The sequence below is a fragment of the Panthera pardus genome, unplaced genomic scaffold (genome assembly GCF_024362965.1).
Source record: "Panthera pardus isolate Hobbes unplaced genomic scaffold, ASM2436296v1 HiC_scaffold_18, whole genome shotgun sequence".
NCBI lineage: Eukaryota > Metazoa > Chordata > Mammalia > Carnivora > Felidae > Panthera > Panthera pardus.
In genome coordinates, this window is record NW_026526743.1 from 5823680 (window position 1) to 5849504 (window position 25825).

Below are 25825 nucleotides of genomic sequence, written 5' to 3' on the forward strand. Positions count from 1 at the left end.
ATGACCTGAGCTGAAGTCGGATGCTTAACCAACTGAACCACCCAGGCACCAATATTTAAAAAAATTTTTTTTTTTACATTTATTTATTTTTGAAAGACAGAGAGAGATAGCATGAGCAGGGAAGGGGCAGAGAGAGAGGGAGACAGAATCAGAAGCAGGCCCCAGGCTCCAAGCTGTCAGCACAGAGCCCGACGCGGGTCTTGAACCCATGAACCGTGAGATCGTGACCTGAGCTGAAGTTGGACCCTTAACTGACTGAGCCACCCAGGTGCCCCTAGGCGCCCCTATTTTATTTGTTTTTTGAGATCCAGTATATTTTTAAGGATTTTTTTAAAGTTTATTTTTGAGAAGGAGAGAGAAAGTGGGGGAGAGGAAGAGAGAGAGGGAAACACAGAATCTGAACCAGGGTGCAGGCTCTGAGCTGTCAGCACCCTGACGTGAGGCTTGAACCATGAACTGTGAGATCAACACCTGAACCAAAGTCAGACGCTTGACTGACTAAACTACCCAGGCACCCTATTGGAATACAGTATATTTTAAAAGTTTATTTATTTTGATAGAGGGATTGTGTGTGTAAGTGAGGGAGGGGCAGAGGGAGAGAGAGAATCCCAGCAGGCCCTGTGACTCAAGGCTCAAACCCATGAACTGTGAGATCATGACCTGAGCCTAAATCAAGAGTGAGCCGACTGAGCCATCCAGGTGCCATCTCCTTCTGTTACCTTTTAAATATTAACCCCATAGAACAGCCTGGGTATATTTTAAAGGTAAAAAACTCCAATGATTACAGAGTTATATAGCAAAAGTGTGATTCTTCTTCATGTATATATATAGCTAGTGCTTCAAATACATATATTGCAAATGTTTTTAGTTTAGCAGAATTTAATGACTACTTATTTCAGAAACTTCTGATTTGTTGAATGATGCTTCACTGCACGCTTACTGAGTATTTTATTATACATACTTTAAACATGGATTATTTTGCTTCTATAGCAACATAGTTTAAAAAATATCTGGGGTGCCTTAGTGGCTCAGTCAGTTAAGCGTCTGACCTTGGCTCAGGTCATGATCTCGTGGTTCGTGAGTTTGAGCCCCGCGTCGGGCTCTGTGCTGACAGCTCAGAGCCTGGAGCCTGTTTCGGATTCTGTGTCTCCCTCTCTCTCTGACCCTCCCCCGTTCATGCTCTGTCTCTCTCTGTCTCAAAAATAAATAAACGTTAAAAAAAAAAAAGAAAGAAAAATAAATAAACATTAAAAAAATTTTTAATAAAATTAAAAATAAAACAAAAAATAATAAATTAAAAAAATACATCCAAAGACCTAAATGTACATATGTGGCCTATGTGGCGAAAATGAGAACAACTCCCCTTATATTCCTTCCATTTCAGGAACTCGAGGAACAGTCATGTTAAACAGGACTGTGTTGTTACAGGAATCGCTGACACTGGAGGATGTGGCTGTGGACTTCACCCAGGAGGAGTGGCGGCTCCTGGCCCCCGCCCAGAAGGACCTGTACCGGGACGTGATGCTGGAGAACTTCAGGAACCTGGTGTCAGTGGGTGAGGACGGCTCCCCTGTGTCTCTCTTTTAGGGGGTTCCCAGTCAGTGGCCTTTCCTCTGTCAGCTTCGGAGAGCTCTGGCGTGTCTGTGCTGCTCAGACATGTAGGTTCTCAGTCCGTCCCCTCTGGCCCCAGATTCGAGGGTGTCATGTGCCTTTCCCGAGACAAGCCCTTTCTCTTTGCCTGCCTGGAAATTGCAATTGCATGGCCCCTGAAATAGAACATTGTTCTGTGTTGGCAGACCACGGCCCAGTTCACAGAGCCTGCCTCTTCTGTCGTTTCCCACGAACAGGGTATGTGGCCAGCATGCCGGCTGCACTCTCCAGACTGGAACGAGGGGGACGGTGGATGACAGAAGATGAAACCCGCCGTCGGATCTGTCCAGGTGAGAGCCAGTGGGGAAGATGGTGAGGAGGTCGCATTTAGTCACTCAGAGTGTCACGGCTGCAAGGGTGTCTGAGGACGTGTGTCACAGAGCTGTGAGAATCTCCCGTAGAAGGGTCCTTTCTCTTTTAGGTGCTTAGAGGACCTGTCTCTGCTTGGGTTCAATTCGTGGTTATTTCATACAGGTCTCCGTTATTTTTCTCTCTGGGTTTCTTTTTCGAATCTTCAAATCTCATCAGCCTTCTTTGCCCGGTGCTGTATCATCACCTGTTCTTTCTGCTTCCCTTGCTCTGAAAGTCCACCTTCCACACCTCTCTCCAAAGAGAAGTGTTCAATTTGAGCCCCGTCTTCTGACTAGTGCCCCTTCCTGTCCCTTTGGATAACGTCATTTTCCCTTCCTAACATTCACTTCCGGTTTTGATTGGGAGTTAGGATTTCAACATGTGAATTTGGGAGGGACGTAACTTCTGATCTTCCCATCTTGCATCCGGGCTCTGTAGAAAACCTCTCGTATCTCTCCTTTGACACCACGGCCACATGCACAGAACTTCTGATGCTACGTGTTGGGGTTTCTCCCCACACCAAGCAGTTCTTTGTGACACCGGCTGGGTGTCTTACGATTGAACTCAGTTCTGACATTGTCTACCTGGAGGGTAGTGTTAGATCCCATAGGTTAAGGGCAGATCCCATGAGACTGCCCCCCGCTTTAGATATCAATCAGGTTACTCACAGCTTCTGTCTGACTTGGCTACAAATTCGAGGTTCCCATGACCTCCTCCCCCTTGAATTTGATTATTTGCTAGAATAATTCAGAGAATTTGGGGAAATACTTATTGTTTACTAGTTTGTTATAAAAGGATATGGTAAAGCATACAGATGAACATCCAGGTGGAAGAGATGTGTAGGGAGAGGTATGTGGAAAGGGGCACAGAGCTTTCATCCCTCTACAGGCCTCTGTCTCGCCACACCTCCATGCGTTCAGCAACCCGGAAGCTCCCTGAACCCCATAGTACAGGGATTTTCTGGAGGCTTCATTACACACACGATCAATCATGAACTCTCTCTCCAGTCTCTTCTTTCTGGAGGATGGAGGGTGGGGCTGAAAGTTCCAAGCTTCTAATCAGGCCTGGTCTTTCTGCTGACCAGCCCCCATCCAGCAGCCCACCCAGAGTCACCTTATTAGAACAAAAGATACTCTTATCACCCAGGAAATTCCAAGGGATTTATGAACCCTGTGTCAGGAACCGAGGTCAGAAACCAAACATTAGAACAGAAGATGCTGAGTGCTCTTATCACTTAGGAAATTGTAAGGGTTTGGGGCATTTTCTGTGGGAACCTGGGGCGGTGAAGTGTGTCTTTTTTCCTCGACACTTCCCTACCTCCTTAGCTCCCTTATTTAAAGCCTTTTGATTTCTTAAAATTTCTCATTCTTTGTTCTCCGCCCAGACTACATCATTGCTTTAATTTCCTTGTATAATTATTCTTTCTGATCTTTCTTTTAGTCTTCCTAAATGAGACTGCTGGATTCATTCCCTTGAATCTTTCCTTTTCCTTATGATAATCACCAACATTAAATCCCAACTAATCACATTACCAGTCTTATATAGGACAGAAATTTCTCTTCGATCAACAGTCTCCATAATATGCTGTCTCTTGCTTATATAGAATTTGCTTCCCTTTTCCTAAAGTCAAGGTCAACTGTATTGGAAGGAGTCTTTTTTTTTTCTTTTTTTTAATTTTATTTTTTCTTTTTTAAAATTTACATCCAACTTAGTTAGCATATAGTGCAACAGTGATTTCAGGAGTAGATTCCTTAATGCCCCTTACCCATTTAGCCCATCCCCCCTCCCACAACTCCTTCAGTAACTCTCAGTTCTCCATCTTTATGAGTCTCTTCTGTTTTGTTCCCCTCCCTGTTGTTATATTATTTTCTTTCCCTTCCCTTATGTTCATCTGTTTTGTCTCTTAAAGTCCTCATATGAGTGAAATCATATGATTTTTGTCTTTCTCTGACTAATTTCACTTAGCATAATACCCTCCAGTTCCAAACACGTAATTGCAAATGGCAAGATTTCATTCTGATTGCCAAGTAATACTCCATTGTGTATCTATATACCACATCTTCTTTATCCATTCATCCATCGATGGACATTTGGGCTCTTTCCATACTTTGGCTGTTGTTGATAGAGCTGCTATAAACATGGGGGTGCATGTGTCCCTTTGAAACAGCACACCTGTATCCCGTGGATAAATGCCTAGTAATGCAATTGCTGGGTCGTAGGGTAGTTCTATTTTTAGTTTTTTGAGGAGTCTCCATACTGTTTTCGGGAGTGGCTGCACCAGCTTGCATTCCCACCAACAATGCAAAAGAGATCCTCTTTCTCTGCATCCTCGCCAACATCTGCTGTTGCCTGAGTTGTTAATGTTAGCCATTCTGACAGGTGTGAGGTTTTGATTTGTATTTCCCTGATGATGAGTGATGTGGAGCATTTTTTCATGTGTCGGTTGGCCATCTGGATGTCTTCCTTGGAGAAGTGTCTATTCCTGTCTTTTGCCCTTTTCTTCACTGGATTATTTGTTTTTTGGGTGTGGAGTTTGAGAAGTTCTTTAGATTTTGGATACTAACTCTTTATCTGATATGTCGTTTGTAAATATCTTCTCCCATTCTGTCGGTTGCCTTTTAGTTTTGCTGATTGTTTCCTTCACTGTGCAGAAGCTTTTTATTTTGATGAGGTCCCAGTAGTTCATTTTTGCTTTTGTTTCCCTTGCCTCCGGAGACGTGTTGAGTAAGAAGTTGCTGCGGCCAAGATCAAAGAGGTTTTTGCCTGCTTTCTGCTCGAGGATTTTGATGGCTTCCTGTCTTACATTGAGGTCTTTCAACCATTTTGAGTTTGTTTTTGTGTATGGTGTAAGAAAGTGGTCCAGGTTCATTCTTCTGCATGTTGCTGTCCAGTTTTCCCAGCACCACTTGCTGAAGAGACTGTCTTTATTCCATTGGATATTCTTTCCTGCTTTGTCGAAGATTAGTTGGCCATACGTTTGTGGGTCCATTTCTGGGTTCTCTATTCTATTCCATTGATCTGAGTGTCTGTTCTTGTGCCAGTACCGTACTGTCTTGATGATTACAGCTTTGTAGTATAACTTGAAGTCTGGGATTGTGATGCCTCCTGCTTTGGTTTTCTTTTTCAAGATTGCTTTGGCTATTCGGGGTCATTTCTGGTTCTGTACAAATTTTAGGATTATTTGTTCTAGCTCTGTGAAGAATGCTGGTGTTACTTTGATAAGGATTGCATTGAATATGTAGATTGCTTTGGGTAGTATCGACATTTTAACAGTATTTTTTTCTGCCTATCCAGGAGCATGGAATCTTTTTCCATGTTTTGTGTCTTCTTCAATTTCTTTCATAAGCTTTCTAGTTTTCAGTGTGTAGATTTTTCACCTCTTTGGTTAGATTTATTCCTAGGTATTTTATGGTTTTTGGTGCAACTGTAAATGGGATCGATTCCTTGATTTCTCTTTCTGTCGCTTCATTGTTGGTGTATAGGACGAAGGAGTCTTTTTAATGTGTTCCATACATGAGGATCTTTCCTTGGTTCATTGTTTGAAATATTTTCTGATTACCTTAAATGGTTTTTTGGTAGCCTTGTACACGTGGGCACCGACAGCCGTGAGCAACAACAGCAATAACAAATTATTTTCAGAGATGACTTTGTACGAGGGGAAACAAAGTTGATCGAAACAAGCAAATAAGTGTAACGTCTTGTGGGGAAAAGTCCGGGAAGATCGGTGGGACAGCAGTGGAATTGTGTGCGAGGCCCCAGAGCTGCTGGAGGAGCTGGGAGTCTAGCTGGGGCCTCTAAGCTTAGGTCTTCAGGGATGGGAGTAACTCTTTGGTAAGACGCCTTTGAGCAGCTGTATGAGGAGTGTGAGGGCCTCGGGTGAACTGAGCTGCCAGAGGACATCATTGCAAGTTCAAAGGCCTGAGGCAGGAACATGTGTGAGGAACCTCAGGGAAGCTGGTGTGAGTACAGGGAAGGGAGCCAGAGGGACAGTGGCTGGTGATCACATGGAGATAAGGGCAATGGGGTAGCGGCTGGAGTTAGATTAGACATCTCGTGTATGACCTTGGAAGCACATTTCAAGGACTTGATGTTTTTAAAATATTTTTTTATTTTTGAGAGAGAGAGAGAGAGAGAGAGAGAGAGAGAAGACAGGCCGGGAAGGGGCAGAGAGAGAGGGAGAGACAGAATCCCAAGCAGGCTCTGTGCCGTAAGCGCAGAGCCCAATGCGGGGCTGGAACTCATGAACAGTGAGATCATGACCTGAACTGAAATCAAGAGTCAGTCACTTAAACAACTGAGCCACCCAGGCGCCCCAAGGACTTGATATTTTTAAATAACGAGATAAGAAAGCATTAGGGAGTTTTCAGTAGAGAATGAATACAAAATCATTTCTATTTAAAATGATGGCTTTGGCTACTTTTAGAAAGGAGATGGTAGCAGACAGGCTGAGGGCTGAAGTCCAGCTGGGAACCTGTTGCTATGGTCCAGGACACCTGGGCAGAGAGGGTGAGGGTCGGTCAGCTTCTGAACGTGTTTATAAAGAGGGCAGAAATAATTTCCTACTGAAGTACGTAGAGGCTGCGAGAGAAGACACAGAAGCAGGATGACAGGAAGTCATCACAGGATGACAGGTGCGAGTCCGGAAGGAGTAGAGTTTCCATTTCTGAGATGAAGACGACGTGCGGAGGAGGAGGTATGGGTTGAGGAGTCGTGAGTTTTGCACATTGTACATCAGACTGTGCTCACGCGTGTCCAGGCTAGCATGCTGCGTTTGGATATGGCAGAGGAGTCCAGGGAGAGTTTAGGACTAGAGATGGAAACATGGATTGAGTATATCTCGTGTCGTATGTGGACAGATTAAGAAGAGCCTTGGACAGAGGTGCCTGGGTGGCTCAGTCAGTTAAACGTCCAACTTCCTCTGAGGTCATGATCTCGCCGTCCGTGAGTTCAAGCCCATCGTTGGGCTCTGTGCTGATCGCTCAGAGCCTGGGGCCTGCTTCTGATTCTGTCTCCCTTTCTCTCTGCCCCTCTCTACTCATGCTCTGTGTGTGTGTCTCTCTCTCTCAAGGAATCAGAAGGTGGCCATTTGTTAAACACAGGGTTTCCCAGACCCTTTCTTTTGAGAGTGTGTTTTTGTTAGCTTCAGGGTGATGGCCTGGGCTGGTCTATATATGATGCTGTAAAACAGGCCCTCTTGAGCCTAATTGGTTGAGCCACAGTCTTCATATGTGCTGGAGGAAATTGAATTTAGTAAGAAGTAAAGCAATATATTCTAGAAGTAGGATTTTAGTAGAAAGTAGAGAACAGGGGCTTCTGGGCAGCTCAGTTGGTTGAGTGTCTGACTTCGGCTCAGGTCATGATCTTGCAGGTTCGTGAGTCGGAGCCCCGCGTCGGGCTCTCTGCTGTCAATACAGAGCCCACTTTGGATCCTCTGTCCCCCTTCTCTCTCTCCACCTCCCCTGCTCGCATGCATGAGTGCACTCTTCCTCTCTCTCTCAAAAATAAATAATAAACATTAAAAAAAAAGAAAACGGGACAAGTTGGCATGTAATACGTGGAGGTTCAGCTTTGAATGAGGCGTCTCGCACTACAGTTCTGGGCTGGGTGAAGTTAATTGTCAGTGAACGGTAAAGCTAGGAGTACTTTAGAAACCGAGGGGAAACGGCTCACAGTGACGCAGAGTGGGAGAAGGGTCGATGGAAACCAAGATGTATATGTAGAATTTTGAAAGAGGGGCACCTGGCTGGCCCAGTCCATTAAGCGTCCGACTCTCGATTTCGGCTCAGGTCATGACCTCACGGTTCGTGAGTTTGAGCCCCATGTCGGGCTCTGTGCTGACAGCAGGGAACCTGCTTGGGATTCTCTCTTTCTCCTTCTCTTTCTGCCCTCTTCACCCCCGCTCATTCTCTCTCTCTCTCTCAAAATAAAAAAGTAAACTTAAAAAAAAAAGAATTTTGGAAAAAGATGCTATTGGGGGCAAGGTGTCGATTTGGGGGCTCATTACACTGACATGGGAACAGTTGGAATATTCCTTGTGTGCAAGTACAAAATGTAAATGTGACAGAAGAAGGTGACAGCCCCTCGTGTGGTATTGTAATGTAAGAAACATGTATTTGGTCTTTCGCCCTGGTTCCTGGCACAGAGTGTCTACAACCCTTGTAATTTCCTGACTATGGGCATGTTTATTTCCCTTATTAATGTAGACAATGTTTGTTGCTTCTCCCTGGGTTTTTTTTTCCCCCTTTGGTATTTTTGTTTCTAATTAAATTTTTAGTTTTAATTCCGCTATAGTTAACATACGGTGTTATATTCACTTCAGGTGTCCGATATAGTGATTCAACAATTAGACGCACTACTCAGTGCTGATCATGATAGATAAACGCAATCTTAATCCCCTTCACCTATTTCACCTACCCCCACCCTCCTCCCCTCTGGTAACCGTCAGTTTGTTTTCTATAGTTGAGAGTATGTTTTTTTGGTTTGTCTCTCTCTCTTTTTTTTTTTTCCCTTTGTGTATTTTTGTTTCTTTTTTTGAGAGAGCATGCACTTGTGAGCAGGGGAGGAGCAGAGAGAGACGGAGAGAGTCTTAAGCAGGCTCCATAGTCAGTATGGATCCTGACCCGGGACTCAACCTCATGAACCATGAGATTATGACCTGAGCTGAAAGCAAGAGTCGGACACTTAACAGACTGAGCCACCCAGGGGCCCCTGTTTTTGTTTCTTAAAGTTCACATATGAGTGAAATCATATGGTATTTGTCTTCCTCCATGGGCTTTTTTTTTTTTTTTTTAATGTTCACTTACTTGTTTTGAGAGAGAGAGCTGGGGAGGGGCAGAAAGAGAGGGAGAGAGAGAATCCCAAGCAGGCTCTGCACTGTCAGCACAGAGCCCGATGTGGAGCTCGATCTCACAAACCGTGAAATCATGACCAGAGCTGAAATCAAGAGGTGGACCCTTAACTGACTGAACCATCCAGGCGCCCCAGTCCATGGGCTGTTTAAAACCCAAACTCCTGGCGTGCCTGGGTGGCTTAGTCAGTTGAACATCCAATTCTTGATTTCATCTCAGGTCATGCTCTCACGGTTTGTGAGTTCGAGTCCCGCATGGGGTTCTGTGATGACGGCACAGAGCCTGCTTGGGTTTCTCTGTCTCCCTCTCTCTCTGCCTCCCCGCCGCCCCAACACTCTCTCTTTCAAAAATAAATAAATAAACATTTAAAAACCCAAACTCCTAATGTTCCAGTAATTGTAAACATGGTCCCGTACTTTCATCTTTCAACGTACTCATTTATCCAAGTGCCAACCCAACCAGTTTCCTGTCTTTATGTGACATTTATACACTGGTGATTTCTACACTGTTATTTCTAGTTGAGACCTTTCTTAGGATTTGCATATCCAATCAAGCTCTTCGTGTCTGTATCAGCTATCCAAAACGCCTCTGAAGGCTGATACGCTCGCTTAATTTCCCCACATTCCAAACCCCAATAATATTTCCCATCTCATTAAAAGTCACTACCCACCTGTCAGTTGGCCCAGGTCAAATACTTCAGAATAAGACCTGATTCCTCACGTGTATTAATTCCCCCCAAGTTGAAGTTGTGAGCGAGTCTTGTCTTTCCTCTCTCCACATTATGTTCTGACTCCCTCCACCTCCCTCTCCATTGCTCCCTGAACCCACTTTTCAGTTTGTAGCTTTGCAGCTTTCTCTGTCACTGCTTGCTTAACTTGGTTTTTCCTAACTAGAACGTATGCTCAGTGGAAACAGGAAATGTGTTTCTATGTCCTCATCACCAGCACAATGCCTGGTACACGGTCATAGTTTCCTAAGGATTTATGGATGTATGAATGTGTCCCACAACATTTTAAAACAGATATTTTTCTATCTCCTCTGGGAACTTGGTTTTATTGTACTTTCTTAGCATGCTTTGTAAGGTCACAGTTAGAAAGGAGCCAAATCTATGTTTATTCATTTTGAGTGATCTAACCTTATTTATGCACTGACTATTCTTCCCTTTTTTCTTTGCTTGTATTATTGTGCTTAACCTTTGTTCAAATGATAACAAACATATTTCCTGGAGTTTCTTTAAAATGAGGTCATAGCGGGGCGCCTGGGTGGCGCAGTCGGTTAAGCGTCCGACTTCAGCCAGGTCACGATCTCGCGGTCCGTGAGTTCGAGCCCCGCGTCGGGCTCTGGGCTGATGGCTCGGAGCCTGGAGCCTGTTTCCGATTCTGTCTCCCTCTCTCTCTGCCCCTCCCCCGTTCATGCTCTGTCCCTCTCTGTCCCAAAAATAAATAAAAAACGTTGAAAAAAAAATTTAAAAAAAAAAAAATAAAATAAAATGAGGTCATAGGGTTGTCAATAAGGAACCAACCTACACAGATCCACTTGAGAAATAGTTTTAGTGTATATCAAGCTGATATATCAAGCTCATGGAAAGATTCATTCTTCTCTTCTTTCCTAGAGATCAAGAAAGATGGTGGCCATCTACAGGGGCACTTGCAAAATCAAAGATGTCCAAAGAGAATGAAACAATGCCATGAACATAATGCATTTGGAAACACTGTTCATCGGAGTAAAAGTAATTTTCCTGTAAGGCAAAGTCATGACATCTTTGACTTACATGGGAAAACACTGAAGTCAAATTTAAGTTCAGTTAACCGGAACAGAAGCTACGAAGTAAAGAACCTGACTGAGGTTAATGGGGACATGAAATCCTTTTCCCGTACAAAGCATGACCAGTATTGTATTGAAATTAAATTTCCTGAATGTGGAAATTCTGCCAATACAAATACCCAATTCATCAAGCATCAGAGAACTCAAAAGACAGAGAAACCCCACGTATGCGGTGAGTGTGGAAAGGGCTTCTTCAAGAAGTCTCGGCTCACAGATCATCAGAGAGTGCACACAGGAGAGAAGCCTCATGGATGCAGCATATGCGGCAAAGCCTTTTCCAGAAAGTCCAGGCTCACCGAACACCAGAAAACGCACATAGGAGAGAGGCGGTACGCGTGCACTGAATGTGACAGATCATTCCCCAAGAAATCACGGCTCCTCGTGCATCAGAAAACTCACACAGGAGAGAAACCCTATGTGTGCAGTGAGTGTGGAAAAGGCTTCTTCAAGAAGTCTCGGCTCATTAACCATCAGAGAGTTCACACGGGAGAGAAGCCCCATGGATGCAGTCTGTGTGACAAGGCATTTTCCAGAAAGTCCAGGCTCATTGAACACCAGAGAACTCACACAGGAGAAAAACCTTACGAATGCACCCAGTGTGACAAAACATTCCGCTGGAAGTCGCAGCTCAACGCCCATCAGAAGACTCATACGGGAGAGAAACCGTATATATGCAGTGATTGTGGGAAAGGCTTCATTCAGAAGGGCAATCTCATCGTACACCAGCGGACGCACACTGGGGAGAAACCTTACGTATGCAGTGACTGTGGAAAAGGCTTCATTCAGAAGGGCAATCTCCTTAAACATCAACGCATTCACACTGGAGAGAAACCCTATGTATGCACCGAATGTGGGAAAGGCTTTAGCCAGAAGACCTGCCTCATATCCCATCAGCGATTTCACACTGGAAAGACGCCCTTTGTGTGTAGTGAGTGTGGAAAATCCTGTTCCCACAAGTCCGGTCTCATTAACCACAGGAGGATTCACACAGGAGAGAAACCCTATACCTGCGGTGACTGCGGGAAGGCCTTTAGAGATAAGTCGTGCCTTAACAGACACCGGAGGACTCATACAGGAGAGAGGCCCTACAGGTGCACTGACTGTGGGAAGGCTTTCTCCCACCTGTCTTGCCTCGTTTACCATAAGGGAATGTTGCACGCAAGAGAGAAAGGTGTACGTCCAGTCACGGTGGGGAATCCTTTCTCAGAGAGCCACAGCCCATCACGTTCAAGTGATAGCACGCAGGAGAAAGACCCTGTTAATGTGTCCAGGCCAATGCCTTCTGTAGCGGCTCAGACTTCGTTACGCCTCTGCGGGCTCCTAGCAAATAGGAACACAGCCACGGTGGGACAGCCAGGTGCTAGATGTGCACCACCAGCAGATAACCGAGTTTGCACAGGAAAAAGCACACAGGCATAAAGTGTGATACAATCTAGGTGGAAAGCCCTTGAATAAAACCTGCCAGGTCAGTGTGTGGCTGACAGGCGTATACTGAGACGCATAGTGTGAAGCCCGGGAATAGTATAAAAAGACAAACCGAATAAAGATCCGGAAAGCCTTTGTGGAAAGATAGAGCCTACCAGGTGTCTCACGGGTCCCATATCAGCAGTGAGCTCATAGCTGGTAGAAATATAATGACTGTGGGAAAGTCCTTCCCCAGAGAGAAGACCTCACTAGGTGCCAGACGGTTCCCACAGGAGAGAAACTGTTGGAAGAGCTTTGAAGGCAGTGACTGTGGCAGGACTGTCACTGAAGCATCCTCAGGCTGGGGAAATCCTACAGAAAAAAAGGACTCTGAGCACACCAACTGTGGAATGTCTTCAGCAAAATAGCAGCAAACACATCCAGTGAATACGCCCTGTGAAAGTGAATATTTCAGAGATTTCTGCCAGAAGTCTAGACTCATTCCACACAGTGAGCATTTCAGGACAATATACCTTGAATCAGACTCCTAATTGATGTGATGGTGACTCCTTAATTCAAAGGAGGTGGTAGATGGTGCACATCAGTGGTTAGAACTATAACAGTGCACCCCCCCTTTTCTGGGGGGGCGCATGAACCTTTCATTCCCACCCAGGATCAGTATTTGGTTAGCTCCTGTATTATTTTGGTTCTAAATTTATTCGGTTAATTTTAGACCACTGAAGTCCTTCAAAAGGAAGCTGAATACATTTAATTCAGTGTTGTACCGTGGCATATTTGGATGCGTTTGACTTTGTAAATATCCCCCAAAGGAACAACTACTCGGAACTCCTGAATAACATATCCGTCAAGTTCTTTGCCTAGAAGACAGTTCCCAGCCGGTACACACACTGCTCAGAAAACCTTTCATTAGCTATCTCCATACATGATCTACAGATGCTGACAGTAGTGAACTAAATAAGAATCCTTGCTGCCTTGGAAGTGTTTTTTTTTTCTTTTTAAACTGAATTACATGCATATAGCACTTTGACCTTCCAGCACACGTAATCAGAGGATAGATACACCTACATTAGTTGAAAGGGACATAAGGTAAAAGGTACAAAGTATCATGGTAATTTCTCGCTCGAGGGGCATGTTATTATTTGGACAGGGATGGGGAAAAGACTCAGTTGGTTTTACATGTGTAAAATAGGATGTGGATTCTTTGTTAAAAGATACTTTCTTTCTACCTGGATTATAAATCCCTACCCAGATAGTTTATAGATTTTCGCATATTCCCCAGCCCATAGCAGACTGGAAACAAATCCCATGGCTTTGAAAGGCGACTGAAAGTAAATGTGTGGCCTAAATGAATGACCCACTGGACTAATCAAGCAGATTTTTGTTCACTTAAGGAAAGGAGCTACGGGAAAGAAATTTCAAAGATCAGAAAATTATAAAAAGAAAAAAAAAGAATCCTGAATAGAGGCCCCTGGCAATAGAGAAAGGGCAGATCAGAGAAGGAATAGGATCCTCAGAGCAAGCCCGATTGATAGAAAATGACGTCACCTCCAAAAAGGAGGACAGTGCGTTAGATGGGTGGAGGTGAGATTCTTTCGATGCTGTGAAGCGCCCTGACCCTCGCTCCACAGTCTGCCCCCTGTTAGAGCTTTTATCTCAGGGATCCCAGCTCCTTTGTGATGTGATGAACTGGGACACGTAGCTTCATCACGCTCACTGTCCTGGGAACGGGGCCTTGTCCTCTCTCCTGTACTCAGGGTTCTTTCCCTTGCTTCAGGAAAGATCTGTCCAGCTTAAAAGCGGAGCGCTGATTACAAGGGAAAAAAGTGGAAATTTGCCATCAAGTGGCTGTCTCATCATTGAATTCCAAACACTGGGTTTTTGAGGAATTTACTGCAACAGATGTTTTTTTGAGCGCCTGCACTGTGCCAGGCACTGTTGTAGACATGGGGTACACACTGGTGAACAAAACATGCAAAATAATGGCCTCTGGAAGGATGGATTTGAACAGATGCTCTTCAAAGAATCAGAAATGGACTCTTGTTCGGCTCAGGCTTCAGGTCATCTCCACTCCTCGTGTCGTGAATCTGCACCGCCTCTCGTGGCCCGTGTCTTTGTCCTTGAATCTTCAGTCGGGGTCCCTGAAGGGGCTGCCCAGGCCTGCCTCGAACCCTGAGGCCCAGGTGCTGACTCACCTTTCCGAGGCTGGCGTCCCAGGTAAATAAAACATTTTAGTAGGATAGGTGGTTCCAGATGGTCCTCTTTGAGAAGGCCATGTCTGTTTACATCCTCTAGGCTCCACCCCTCACCTTCATAAAAATCGTAACAATTACTAAGCGTGCTGACTGCCAGATGATAATGGCATTGTTGGTTACTTAGACTCTGGAGTGCTCCATTTCCATCTTCATGTATTTTAAGGAACTGCTTTTCTACCTTTGAAGCCTCATCATTTCCCCCTCGGTCCAGGTGCCACGTTCTCAGCTGTGGCACAGGGTGACGGGTGAGGATCCTAAGGTCTAAGGGCTTGGGTCTACATGGGTCACTGCCTTGTCTGGCTCAGTGGGGTGGGTGTATTAGTCTTCTCGGGCTGTCATAACAGAGCACAGACTGGCTGGCTTACGCAGCAGACATTTCTCACAATTCTGGAGGCTAAAGTCTGAGATCAAGGTCCCCACGGTTGGTTCCTTCCGAGGTCTTTCCTCGACTTGTACATGCCACCTTCTCCCTGTGTCCTCATGTGGTATCTGGTCCAGGTATCTTTTTCTTTTTTTAATTCATTTTTATTAAAAAAATTTTTTTAATGTTCATTTATTTGGGGGGGAGGACAGAGCGTGAGAGGGGGAGGGGCAGAGAGAGCAGGAGACACAGATCCGAAGCAGGCTCCAGGCTCTGAGCTGTCAGCACAGAACCCGACGAGAATGGACTCCCAAGGTCATGACCTGAGCTGAAGTCAGATGCTTAACCGACTGAGCCACCAAGGCGCCCAATATATATGTATATTTAATAGTTAATATTTATGCATATGTCGTATGTATATTCAGCAAACAAGTGAGTTCCCTTTTACCTTGCGGGTCCCCAAGACCACCCTCAGGTATGCTAATTTGCTAAGAAGACTCAGAACTCAGAAAGCCTTTTATACTCAAGGTTACATTTATGATAGAAAGAATAGAGATTAAAACAGCCAAGGAAAAGCCACAGCGTGACTTGGGGGGCGGCTGTGTGTCCGTGCACCCCTGGAGAGGCTGGAGACTGAAGGCGGACATGCGTGTGTCCTGCCCAGCTGATTGAGCCCCCACACGGAGCAGACATCAAGGCTCGGGAGTTTTCTGTTGGCAGTTTCCCCTGCCTTCTGTCGCAGGTGCATGCTGAGGAAGTAACACTGCCCGTGGCTCCATTGTGGGAGGTCATCTGGAAGCTCCGTGTCTGGGACTTTGCTGTGCTCTGCCCTTTGCGCCACTTTTCTTGGCTCATGTTAACCTGTATCCTTTAACTATCATAAGCTGTAACAGCTTTCAGTGAGCTCTGAGTCCCGCTAGCAAATTATCATGGTCTTTCGGAATATTCTGCCCAGCTGCAGTAGCTCTGCTGCATTTTGGGTAATTTCTAGTTCACTAATTATCCCTTCAGTGCCTCTAATATGCTTTCAACATGTGGGGGTGTTTCTTTTTTTCAGATATACTGTTCCTCAATTCTGCCTACCTGTCTCTTTATAGTTCCTGTTCCTTAGACATTTTAAAATACTCCTGGCGACATTTTAAAAAGATGTTTATTTATTTATTCTGAGAGGGGGTGCAGAGAGAGAATCCCAAGCGGGCCCCACACTGTTGGCGCAGAGCCTGATGTGGGGGCTCGAACCCACGAACCGGGAGATCACGACCTGAGCTGAAACCAAGAGTCAGACGCTTAACTGACTGTGCCACCCAGGTGCCCTACCTTGCAACACTTTTTAAAAATTCCTTAGAACATTTTAAACACACTTATTAAACATGACATATCTTGTAATTCTGGCATCTCTTGTCTCCACATGGTTAATTCAGATCCACCAAGTCTGGGAAGGCCCTTGATGAGTTTTATTAATCTTGTTTTATTAATCTTGATTAATCTTGTTTTATTAATCTTAATATCAAGATTAATGTTTGGCAAGTAAGTACTCCCATGTATATGATTCTTGGTTGGCAAGAGAATGTCATATCTACTTATTACAGAAATTTCTGATTTGTCAAATAAATGGACTATTGAATGTATAAATGCAGAATATCCCAATAGTATTTTCCTTCTACAGACTGATTTAAAATAGTTTTTAATGTTTATTTATTTTTGAGAGAGAGACAGAGTGTGAGCAGGGAAGGGGCAGAGAGAGGGAGACATAGAATCCAAAGTGGCCTCCAGGCTCTGAGCTGTTAGCACAGAGCCTGATGTGGGGCTCAAACTCACAAACCGTGAGATCATGACCTGAGCCAAAGTCGGATGCTTAACCGACTGAGCCACCCAGGTTCCCCTACAAAGTGGTTTTTAAAAAACTGCTTGTGGAGCTCCTGAGTGGATCAGTTGGTTAAGTGTCTGACTTTGGCTCAGGTCATAATCTCACAGTTCATGGGTTCGAGCCCTGCGTCTGGAGGGGCAGAGAGAGAGAAAGACACAGAATCGGAAGCAGGCTCCGGGTTCCGAGCTGTCAGCCTAGAGCCTGACATGGGGCTCGAACCCACAAACTATGAGATCATGACCTGAGCTGAAGTCATACGCTTACCCAACTGAGCCACCCAGGCACCCCAAGAAAAAATAAAATCTTTAAAAAAATAACAAAAGGGAAACACTTCTATTAAACAGGACCATGTTATTACAGGAGTTGCTGACACTGGAGGATGTGACCATGGACTTCATGTGGGAGGAGTGGCAGCTCCTGGCCCCCACCCAGAAGAACCTGCCGGGACGTGATGTTGGAGGACTACAGGAACCTGGTGTCAGTGGGTGAGGACAGCCCCCCTGTCATTCAGAGAGTCCCCATCAGTGGCCTTTCCTCTGTCAGCTGCTTAACACTTCAGAGTATCTGCAGCGCTTTCCAGTGGTAGATTCTCGGGTCCTTCTCTGGCTTCAGACAAGAGTGCATAACGTGTCCGCTCCTGTGAGAGAAGAACCCCTGCCGTGCAGATGCGAAAACTGCCTCAGCCCCTCACGTGTAGCGTCCTCCCATCCCGACACACCCCAGCCCATCTCCAAGTGTCCTGTCTCTCCCATGGGCAGGGCATCAAGCCAACAAACCAGACGCGCTCTCCAAGCTGAACGAGGGGAAGAACCGTGGGCGATAGAAGAGGAAGTCCGCAGTGGAACCAGTCCAGGTGAGCAAGTGACAACAGCAAGGTGAATGGCTGAGGAGGTCACATTCTCACGAGCCAGGGAAGGTTCCAGGGCTGTGAGAGTGTCTGAGGATGTCTAAACAGCTGCGCCTCATATCCTTCCCTGATGAGAGCTTCTTTGTAGGAGTCGATAGGAAAATATGCCCCTTTTCTTCTTCCGAGAGCCGACCCCTGTTTATTTTATGTACATCTTAATTTTTTTAAAAGATTTTATTATTATTATTTTTAATGTTTTATTTATTTTTGAGAGACAGAGACAGAGTACAAGCAGGGGAGGGGCAGAGAGAGAGGGAGAAGCAGGCTCCAGGCTCTGAGCTGTCAGCACAGAGCCTGACGTGGGGCTTGAACTTGTGAACTGTGAGATCATGACCTGAGCCGAAATGGGACACTTAACCGGCTGAGCCACCCAGGCGCCCCTAAGATTTTATTTTTAAGTAATCTCTACATCCAATGTGGGGCTCAAAATTATGACCCTGAGATCAAGAGTCACATGATGTACCGACTGAGCCAGCCGGGCATTCCCATCTTGATTTTTGTCATTGTTTGCTTAGTTCTCTTCTTCCTACAGTTCTCAAGTCTTTTTTGTCCATTGTTGCAGTGTCTCTAACTACTTCTTCCACACTTCCATTGCTATGAAATTCCACCTTCTAAGTGTTACTCCAAACGTAGCTCTTTGAATTCAAAATAGTCTTCCAATTGGTTCATGTAACTGCCCCATTGCAAACTAGTGATTTCCCTTCCCAGCATTCAGCCTCGCTTTGGATGCTGTGTCCACACTGTAATCTGATCTCTGTGTTTCCATGGCTTCTTAGCTTCTTGTTCTAGACTAAATGTTTGTGTCCTCTCGAGATTCAGGTGTTGAAATCCTAATCCCCAAGGTGATGGTGTTATGAGATGTGGCCTTTGAGAGGTGATTAGGTCATGACGGTCCTGCCCTTTCTGCCATATTAGGTTGTAACTAGAAGGTACTGCCCACGAGGAAGCAGGCCTCACCAGACACCCAATCTGCTGGTACCCTGATCTGGGACTTCCCAGCCTCCAAAAATATGAAATACATTTCTGTCGGTTTTTGTTCTAGCAACCTGAATGAACTAATGAGACACTTCTCTTTCCCCACTCGGAAGTTGTCCAAAGATTCTGTTTTCCATTTCTTGTTCTGTTCTCCTGTCCTTAAACTTTCCCTTTAATTTGTGAGTTAAGCTTTTATTTTCAACAGAGACTCCTAAGTTCACAGAAACTCCTGAATGAATTCAGACTTTTTAGTAAGAAACTAAAATCACTTTCTCTAGAAGAAAATTTCTTCCACCTTCCTCTTTTTTTCCCCTTAAGTTTAGTGTCTTCTAACGGTTTAGAAAAATGAGTACTATAGAAGGTTAAGAATGGGGGGCACCTGGGTGGCTTAGTTAAGCATCTGACTTCAGCTCAGGTCATGATCTCATGGTTTGTAGATTTGAGCCCCACTTCCGGCTCTGTGCTGACAGGTGGGAGCCTGGAGCCTGCTTTGGATTCTGTATCTCCCTCTCCTCTGCTCCTCCCCTGCTTACACTCTGTTTCTCTCTCTCTCTCTTAAATATAAAAGAAGAAAGAAAGAGCAATGGAAATTAAGAAAGAGGTGGTGAGGTTGGAAGATCTAAGAGAGGCTGGTTCTCCAAAAACAGAACAAAAATGTCTTTCAGGAAAGTAAGAGCCATAAACGTCGTCGGGAGTTGCTGATTCAGCAAGAAAGATATAAACTAAGGGACAGGGATATGATCTTAGTGTTGTCTTCCCATTCATATAAGTGTGTGTGTGTGTGTGTGTGTGTGTGTGCGCGCGTGTGTGTATTGCTGCACTTTGAATTCTCTTTTCATGAAATGGTCTCTGACTGCTTGTTTTCCTTCTATGAATTCTCTTAGTGCTTTGTGCCCACAGCACTGAAACTCAGCCTTGAAAACATCGTATCTATTTTTCAAACATTTCTTAAATCCAAGGCTTTTGTTGGAGACCATGTGTATAATGCATGCATCCAGGCCTTTCTCTCTCAGCCTGGTTGATTAGAAAATCTGTATGCAATACAGGTTTTGAACACATAGTATTGTTGCTAGAATTCAAGGTTGAGGTTACATGTCAAAATGATTAGCAAAGGTGTGATACTGTGGAAATCTAGAGGAAATAGAACCTACAGTTATATAGAGAGCCTGGGGAATAACGCCACGATATGTGGGCGCATACCTTGATTTTAAAGAAAGAAGGTAATGAAGGGCAAAGAAGAGAGGCATAAATAGTAAGAAATCTGCAAGGCCATGGCCAAGACTGCCACAGAGCAGCCTGAAGCCTCGCAGAGGCCAGTGTCAGAGGGTATTTGTGGGGGCAGCACTGGAATGGAAACAGGTAAATGGGGTGATCAAGGCAATATTATCTTTTTTATTTTTAAGTTTATTTATTTGAGAGAGAGAAAGCACGAGTTGGGGAGGGACGGGGGCGGGGTGGGAGAGAGAGAATCCCAAGCAGGCTCCACATCATCAGTGGAGAGCCCGATGCAGGACCCGAACTCACAAACTGTGAGATCACGACCTGAGCCAAAGTTGGACACTTAACCGACCGAGCCCCCCAGGCACCCCAAGGCGATATTAACTTTTATTGCCAGGCTGACTGTTTAGACTTCAGGTATTGGTAATTGAACTAGTTGAGGTAGCATGATGAATGGTAGGGGTTTTTTGTTGTTTTGTTTTTTCAGGTCTGGGTTGTCTTAATTTCTACCTGGTGGCAGCTGTGTAGCAATAATAAGGAAGGGCCTGAGGCTGTGGGAAAAACAGCGTACCAGTGGCCTGAGTCTTGGTTCACAAGGAGGCAAGTGGTCCTAAAGGCTGCTTAACTGAGGCCAACATGGAGACAGAAATGCAGAATTATGGAAGAAGACGCAGTCCATTGCAAGATGAGGGATCAGTGCCTTAGGGGTGTCAAAATGGGAGGAAATCAGATGTGACATCTGTACAGGTACAGCTTGCAGAGTGCGACGGAAGGTGATGGTCTTCTTCTTCTGTATGGAAGCACATCTGTCCCTGGAGAAGTCTGCGTGTCCACCAGTCTGGTGGAATTTCCTGGATGGTCATTCTCTCTCACCTTTGCCCCTTTCTTCAGGAACGTGCCCCAGCTAGACTAAAAGTTGGGAGTGTGGAGATAAGAGTCTGTCCCTTAAATGTATGGCCAGAGTGATGGTGCTCTGAAGAATGAAGAAAGGGGTAAATTTTAGAAAGCGGACGACCACCCAAGAGTATCACAGAAATGTCAAACTCAAACACTGAGGGTCCAACATTCTGAATTGCCTGAGATGTTTGTTCATAACAAGCATCTGCTTCTGCCCTTGACCACCATAGTCCGTTTGCTTCCTTTGGTGGGACTCTTCCAAACCGGAAGTCTGAATGTTTGAGCAACTAACATCTTGGTCCTTTGCCTCAACTTTGTTTCAGTCTTTGCGCTCTGAACACGACCTCAGCTTATCCTTTATCCTTAAAAATTTACATACGGATATTTTCCACATCGCTGTGTCCACTCAGGCCAGTTCTCAACATTTTTCTATCCAACTGGGTACTGGCACCTTGCCGTCTAATAAAAATCAAAATGTTTATATGCTTCGGAAAGTCCACTTATTTCCCCCACATTCTGAACCTCAGTAACATCCACCCTCTTGAAGAAAGTTTCCACCTACCTCTTGACTCCAGCAAAATATTTAGGAGTGAACCTTAATTCTTCATGTGCTTTCCCCTCCCATTTTGAGCTCAGTGGTAAGACTTGTCTTACTCCACAGTGTATCCTCATTTCCTCCACCTCTCTTCATCTCCTTTGCTTCTTCTAACCACTTCTCATAATTCGCAGCTGTCTCCCTTTTTTCTTTTTTTTCGATATTGATTTTTGAGAGAGAGACAGAGCATGAGCGGGGAAGGGGCAGAGAGAGAGTGAGACACAGAATCCAAAGCAGGCTGTCAGCACAGAGCCTGATGCGGGGCTCGAACTCATGGACCGTGAGATCATGACCTGAGCTGAGACACTTAACTGACTGAGTCACCCAGGCACCCCTGCCTCCCATTTTTCTTTGCTCAGTGTATTTTCCGTACCTAGAATGTAAACTCAGAATAATACATTCACGTGTCCCCAACACCAGCACTGTGGCCAGTACCTACCAGGCATTTTATTAGGATTTGTGGAATGACTGAATGCAGCCCTTGTAACCTTGGATGAAGGTTTTTTTCCACCTGTGTTTTCTCTTCTAACAGTGGTTTTCTTATTTTCTGCTCTCTCTGCATGTTTTGCAAGATGCTATTTAGAAAGCAGCCGACTGTATACTTATTCATTGTGAACTATCTAAACTTATTTGTATGCTTTTTGCTTTTGCCACTTGATTTTTGTGTGTTGTGTTTTTACCAGTGTTCAAGAAATAAGGGACATTAATAGAGACTCTTTTATACTGAGATCACGCAGTCAACGCTAAAGATTGGCTAGTCCACACCTAGGCACTCATTGTTCTCTTCTTTCCTAGAAGCTGAAGTTGGTGATCACCTACGGTGACACTTGCGTGGCTGGAGATGCCTAAAGACAACTAAATGCGGAACAATGCTGTGAACATGATGCCTCTGAAAATATCGTCCATCTGGACCATCATTTTCCTTTAAGGCAAAATTAGGGAAAAACTCTGAAATCAAATTTAAATTCAGTCAGTTAAAGCAGAGGCTATGAAATAAAGAACTCCATGGAGTGTAGTGGAGATGAGAAATCCTTTCTCCTTACAAAGTATGAGCAAATTCATACTAAAATTGCCTGAAATTGGAAAACCCATCAGCACTAAGGCTCCCGTTTGTTCAGCATCAGAGGGCTCACAAAATTGGGGAATGCACGTATGCAGTGAATGTGGGGAATCCTTCATCAGGAAGTCTCAGCTCACTAAACGTGAGAGGATTCACCGGGGAGAGAAACCCCATGGATGCAGTACATATGGGAAGGCACATACCACAAAGTCCAGGCTCACTGGACACGAGAAAATTCACACAGGGGAGAAACCTATAGGTGAATATGGCAAAGCCTGTTATAGGAAGTCAGAGTCATTATACACGAGAGAAATGGAAGAGGAGAAAACCCCACTGAGGCAGTAAATGTGGCAGAGCCTTGCTCATTAAATGACATCTCATTTTACTTCAGAAAACTCATACCTGAGAGAAACCCTATGTATGATTGTGGAAAGGGCTTCACCCAGAAGATTAGTTTCATTGTACGTGAGTGAACTCATACTGGTGAGAAACCCTGTATATGTAGTGAATGTGGACCAGGCTTCATCCACAAGGTGAGCCTCTTACGACATCAGGGAGTTCATGCAAACAAGGCTTCCTTTGTATGTAGGGACTGTAGAAAATCCTGTCCTCAGGGGCACCTGGGTGGCTCAGTCAGTTAAGTGTCCAACTTCGGCTCAGGCATGATCTCGTGGTTCGTGAGTTGGAGCCCCGTGTTGGGCTCTGTGCTGACGGCTCCGAGCCTGGAGCCTGTTTCAGATTCTGTGTCTCCCTCTCTCCCGGCCCCCACTCACGATCTATCTCTCACTCTCTCTCTCTCAAAAATTAAAAAAAAAAAGAAAATCCTGTCTTCAGAAGTCAGGTCTCATTAAACATCAGAAAACGCACACAGGAAAGAAACCTCATAAATGTAGTGAATGTGGGAAAACCATCAGGAAGCAAGAGCTCATTATCCATTAAAGAACTCCTACAGGAGAGAGATCTGTGAATGCCCTGGGTGTGGGAAACTTTTGCCTACAAGTCTCGCCTTATTAAACAAACAAACAAAAACTCCCCACACAAAGGAGAAACACGTAGATTTATAAAATTGGAAAACCCTTCCACAGGGTCACAGCTTCTTAGAAGTGAAGTCCTGTTAATTTGGTGACTGTGCAAATGCCTTCTGTCGCCACTCAGACATTATTAAATATCAGTGGGCTTCTAGCAAATAGGAACTTAGCCCTTTTGGAACAGCCTCTTGCTAGGTTGCGCCCTCCAGTGTTGGCAGAAAATTTGCCCAGGGGAACAAAAATCTTACAAGTGTAGTCAATGTGATTGTGCCTTCAGTGGTCAATGATTTCTCACATTATGTCTCAAAAAACCTATGGGAAGGAACTGCAGAGTAGAAAAACAGTGAACAAAAAATTCCAGGCCATTATATAGTTAAGTGTATTTTGAGAGAAATATGAATGCAGAGACTGGGAAAACCTGATAAATTTCATTTTCTATATTGTTGATACAGAGACACAGTCTGATGTTAGTAACCTTGTCTTTTCTTTGTTTGCCTCTTTTGTTTCCTCCCCTATGTTCATTTGTTTCTTAAGTTCCACGAGTGACATCATAAGGTATTTGTCTTTTTCTGAGGTATTTTGCGTAACATAATACTCTCTAGCTTCCACATCAATTGCTCAGTTTCGTCAACTAATCTGGAATGCCTGGGATCATAAGTGAAACAAAACACTGCTGTGAGCATAAAGAGATAAGGTGGTATTTGGATATTGCTAGGAATGAAAATCTTTATAATATAGAGTTGGTTGATAGGAAAAAGCAGTCTTTGACTAGTGGAGTTTGGGGAACATATAAGATCTGTTCAGTTTCCCTAGGATAGTGTGGAGGATTAATTGAAAAGCGGTCGGTACTCCTTTCACAGATTTTCAGGACCTTATATTATGTAAAGTCACCTGAGAAACAGCCTTTCAATGAATTGCTGTTCATTCAGTGAATATTTGTGAAGTACCTGCTTTATACCTGGTATTATTCTACCAGCTAAGGACACAGAGGTGAACAAAATGTCTTTGCCCTCCTGGAATGAGTGTTAAGTTAGCTGAATTAGGGGCGCCTGGGTGGCTCAGTGGGTTAAGCGACCAACTTCAGCTCAGGTCAAGATCTCACTGTCTGTGAGTTCGAGCCCCACATCAGGCTCTGGGCTGACAGCTCAGAGCCTGGAACCTGGATTCTGTGTCTCCCTCTCCCTCTGCCCCTCCCCCACTCATACTCTGTCTCTCTCTGTCTCAAAAATAAGTAAAAACATTAAATTGGTTAAAATGAAATAGAAAAAAAAGAAAAAAAAAGTTAGCTGAATTATATGTAAGTGGTGTATCTTCACGCTCCATCTGACATACTCAGGGTATGTAAACTCCACATTAGGTGAAATGGGACGTGAAATAATTGGATCACGGGTTTTGTGCTTGGGATGACGTGGAGTTAGAATGATCCTAAGTACATTTTTCCCCAAGGAGAGTATTTGGGAGACAAGCGAAGGAGTCCTATTAATAATGTATAAGTAGGGGTGCCTGGGTGGCGCAGTCGGTTAAGCGTCCGACTTCAACCAGGTCGCGATCTCGCGGTCCGTGAGTTCGAGCCCCGCGTCAGGCTCTGGGCTGATGGCTTGGAGCCTGGAGCCTGTTTCCGATTCTGTGTCTCCCTCTCTCTCTGCCCCTCCCCCGTTCATGCTCTGTCTCTCTCTGTCCCCCCCCAAAAAAAAAACAAAAAACAAAAACGTTGAAAAAAAAGAAAAAAAAATAATGTATAAGTAATTGATTAATGAATGGATAAAGATGTGATACACACACACACACACACACACACAAATGGAATGTTAGCCACCAAAAAGAGTGGAATCTTGCATTTGCAATGATATGGATGGAGCTAGAGAGTATTACACTAAGTAAAATAAGTCAGAGAAAGACAAATACCTTATGATGTCACTAGTGGAATTTAGGAAACAAATGAACATAGGGGAGGAAAAAAAAAAGAGGCAAACCGAGAGGGAGGGTGGGGAGGGGTGGGTTAAACTGGTGATGGGGATTAAGGAGTGCGCTTGTGATGAGCACTGGGTCTTGTATTAAGTGATGAAGCACTAAATTCTACACTTGAAACTAGTATTACACTGTATGTTAATTAACTGGAATTTAAATTAAAACTCTTGGAAAGAGAAAAATAATGTATAAATAATCCAGGATACAAATACGTCTTTAGAAATGTCCATGTCTTTTCTCCCCACGTTGACTGTACATTCCTTGATAGTTTTGCACTGCTTCAGTACCACTAGCCACATGCGGCTATTTAAATGTAGATTAATTAAAGTTAAGTTAAACATGTATTTCCTTAATATCAAGAGTTCACATTCCAAGAATCAATAGTTCTAGGTGACTAGTGACTACCATGTCGGACAATACAGATGTATTACATGACAATTACATCATCACAGAACCGTCTATTGATTGGTGCTGCTTTATAGGGTCATACATTCTTTGTGACATAGAAGAAATAAAAGAATTAGATGTTGATTTGGAAGATGAAGGTGAATGGACTATAAAGAAAAAAGTTCTATCAGTGCAAAGAATGAGCGATTGTA

General features: G+C 44.4%; 1 protein-coding gene and 1 long non-coding RNA gene across 4 annotated transcripts in view; both read left to right on the forward strand.

The window, feature by feature from the left end:
* The window catches only part of ZNF613 (zinc finger protein 613), a 30766-nt gene extending 17690 nt beyond the window's left edge, over positions 1-13076 (forward strand). The window contains exons 4-6 of one of the 3 annotated variants that reach the window (XM_053905725.1): positions 1429-1555; positions 1797-1940; positions 10462-13076. In XM_053905725.1, coding sequence (XP_053761700.1) covers positions 1429-1555; positions 1797-1940; positions 10462-12092 — 1902 coding nt within the window. In that variant the 3' untranslated portion in view covers positions 12093-13076. The remainder of the gene's footprint in view (positions 1-1428; positions 1556-1796; positions 1941-10461) is intronic. The other 2 variants (XM_053905726.1, XM_019425392.2) reach the window with 2 other exon arrangements.
* Positions 13077-17370: 4294 nt separating this feature from the next.
* On the forward strand, positions 17371-22185 carry LOC128772496 (uncharacterized). The gene is made up of 2 exons (XR_002074170.2): positions 17371-17431; positions 21966-22185. It is a non-coding gene; the product is annotated as an uncharacterized LOC128772496 (long non-coding RNA).
* Positions 22186-25825: the final 3640 nt, after the last annotated feature.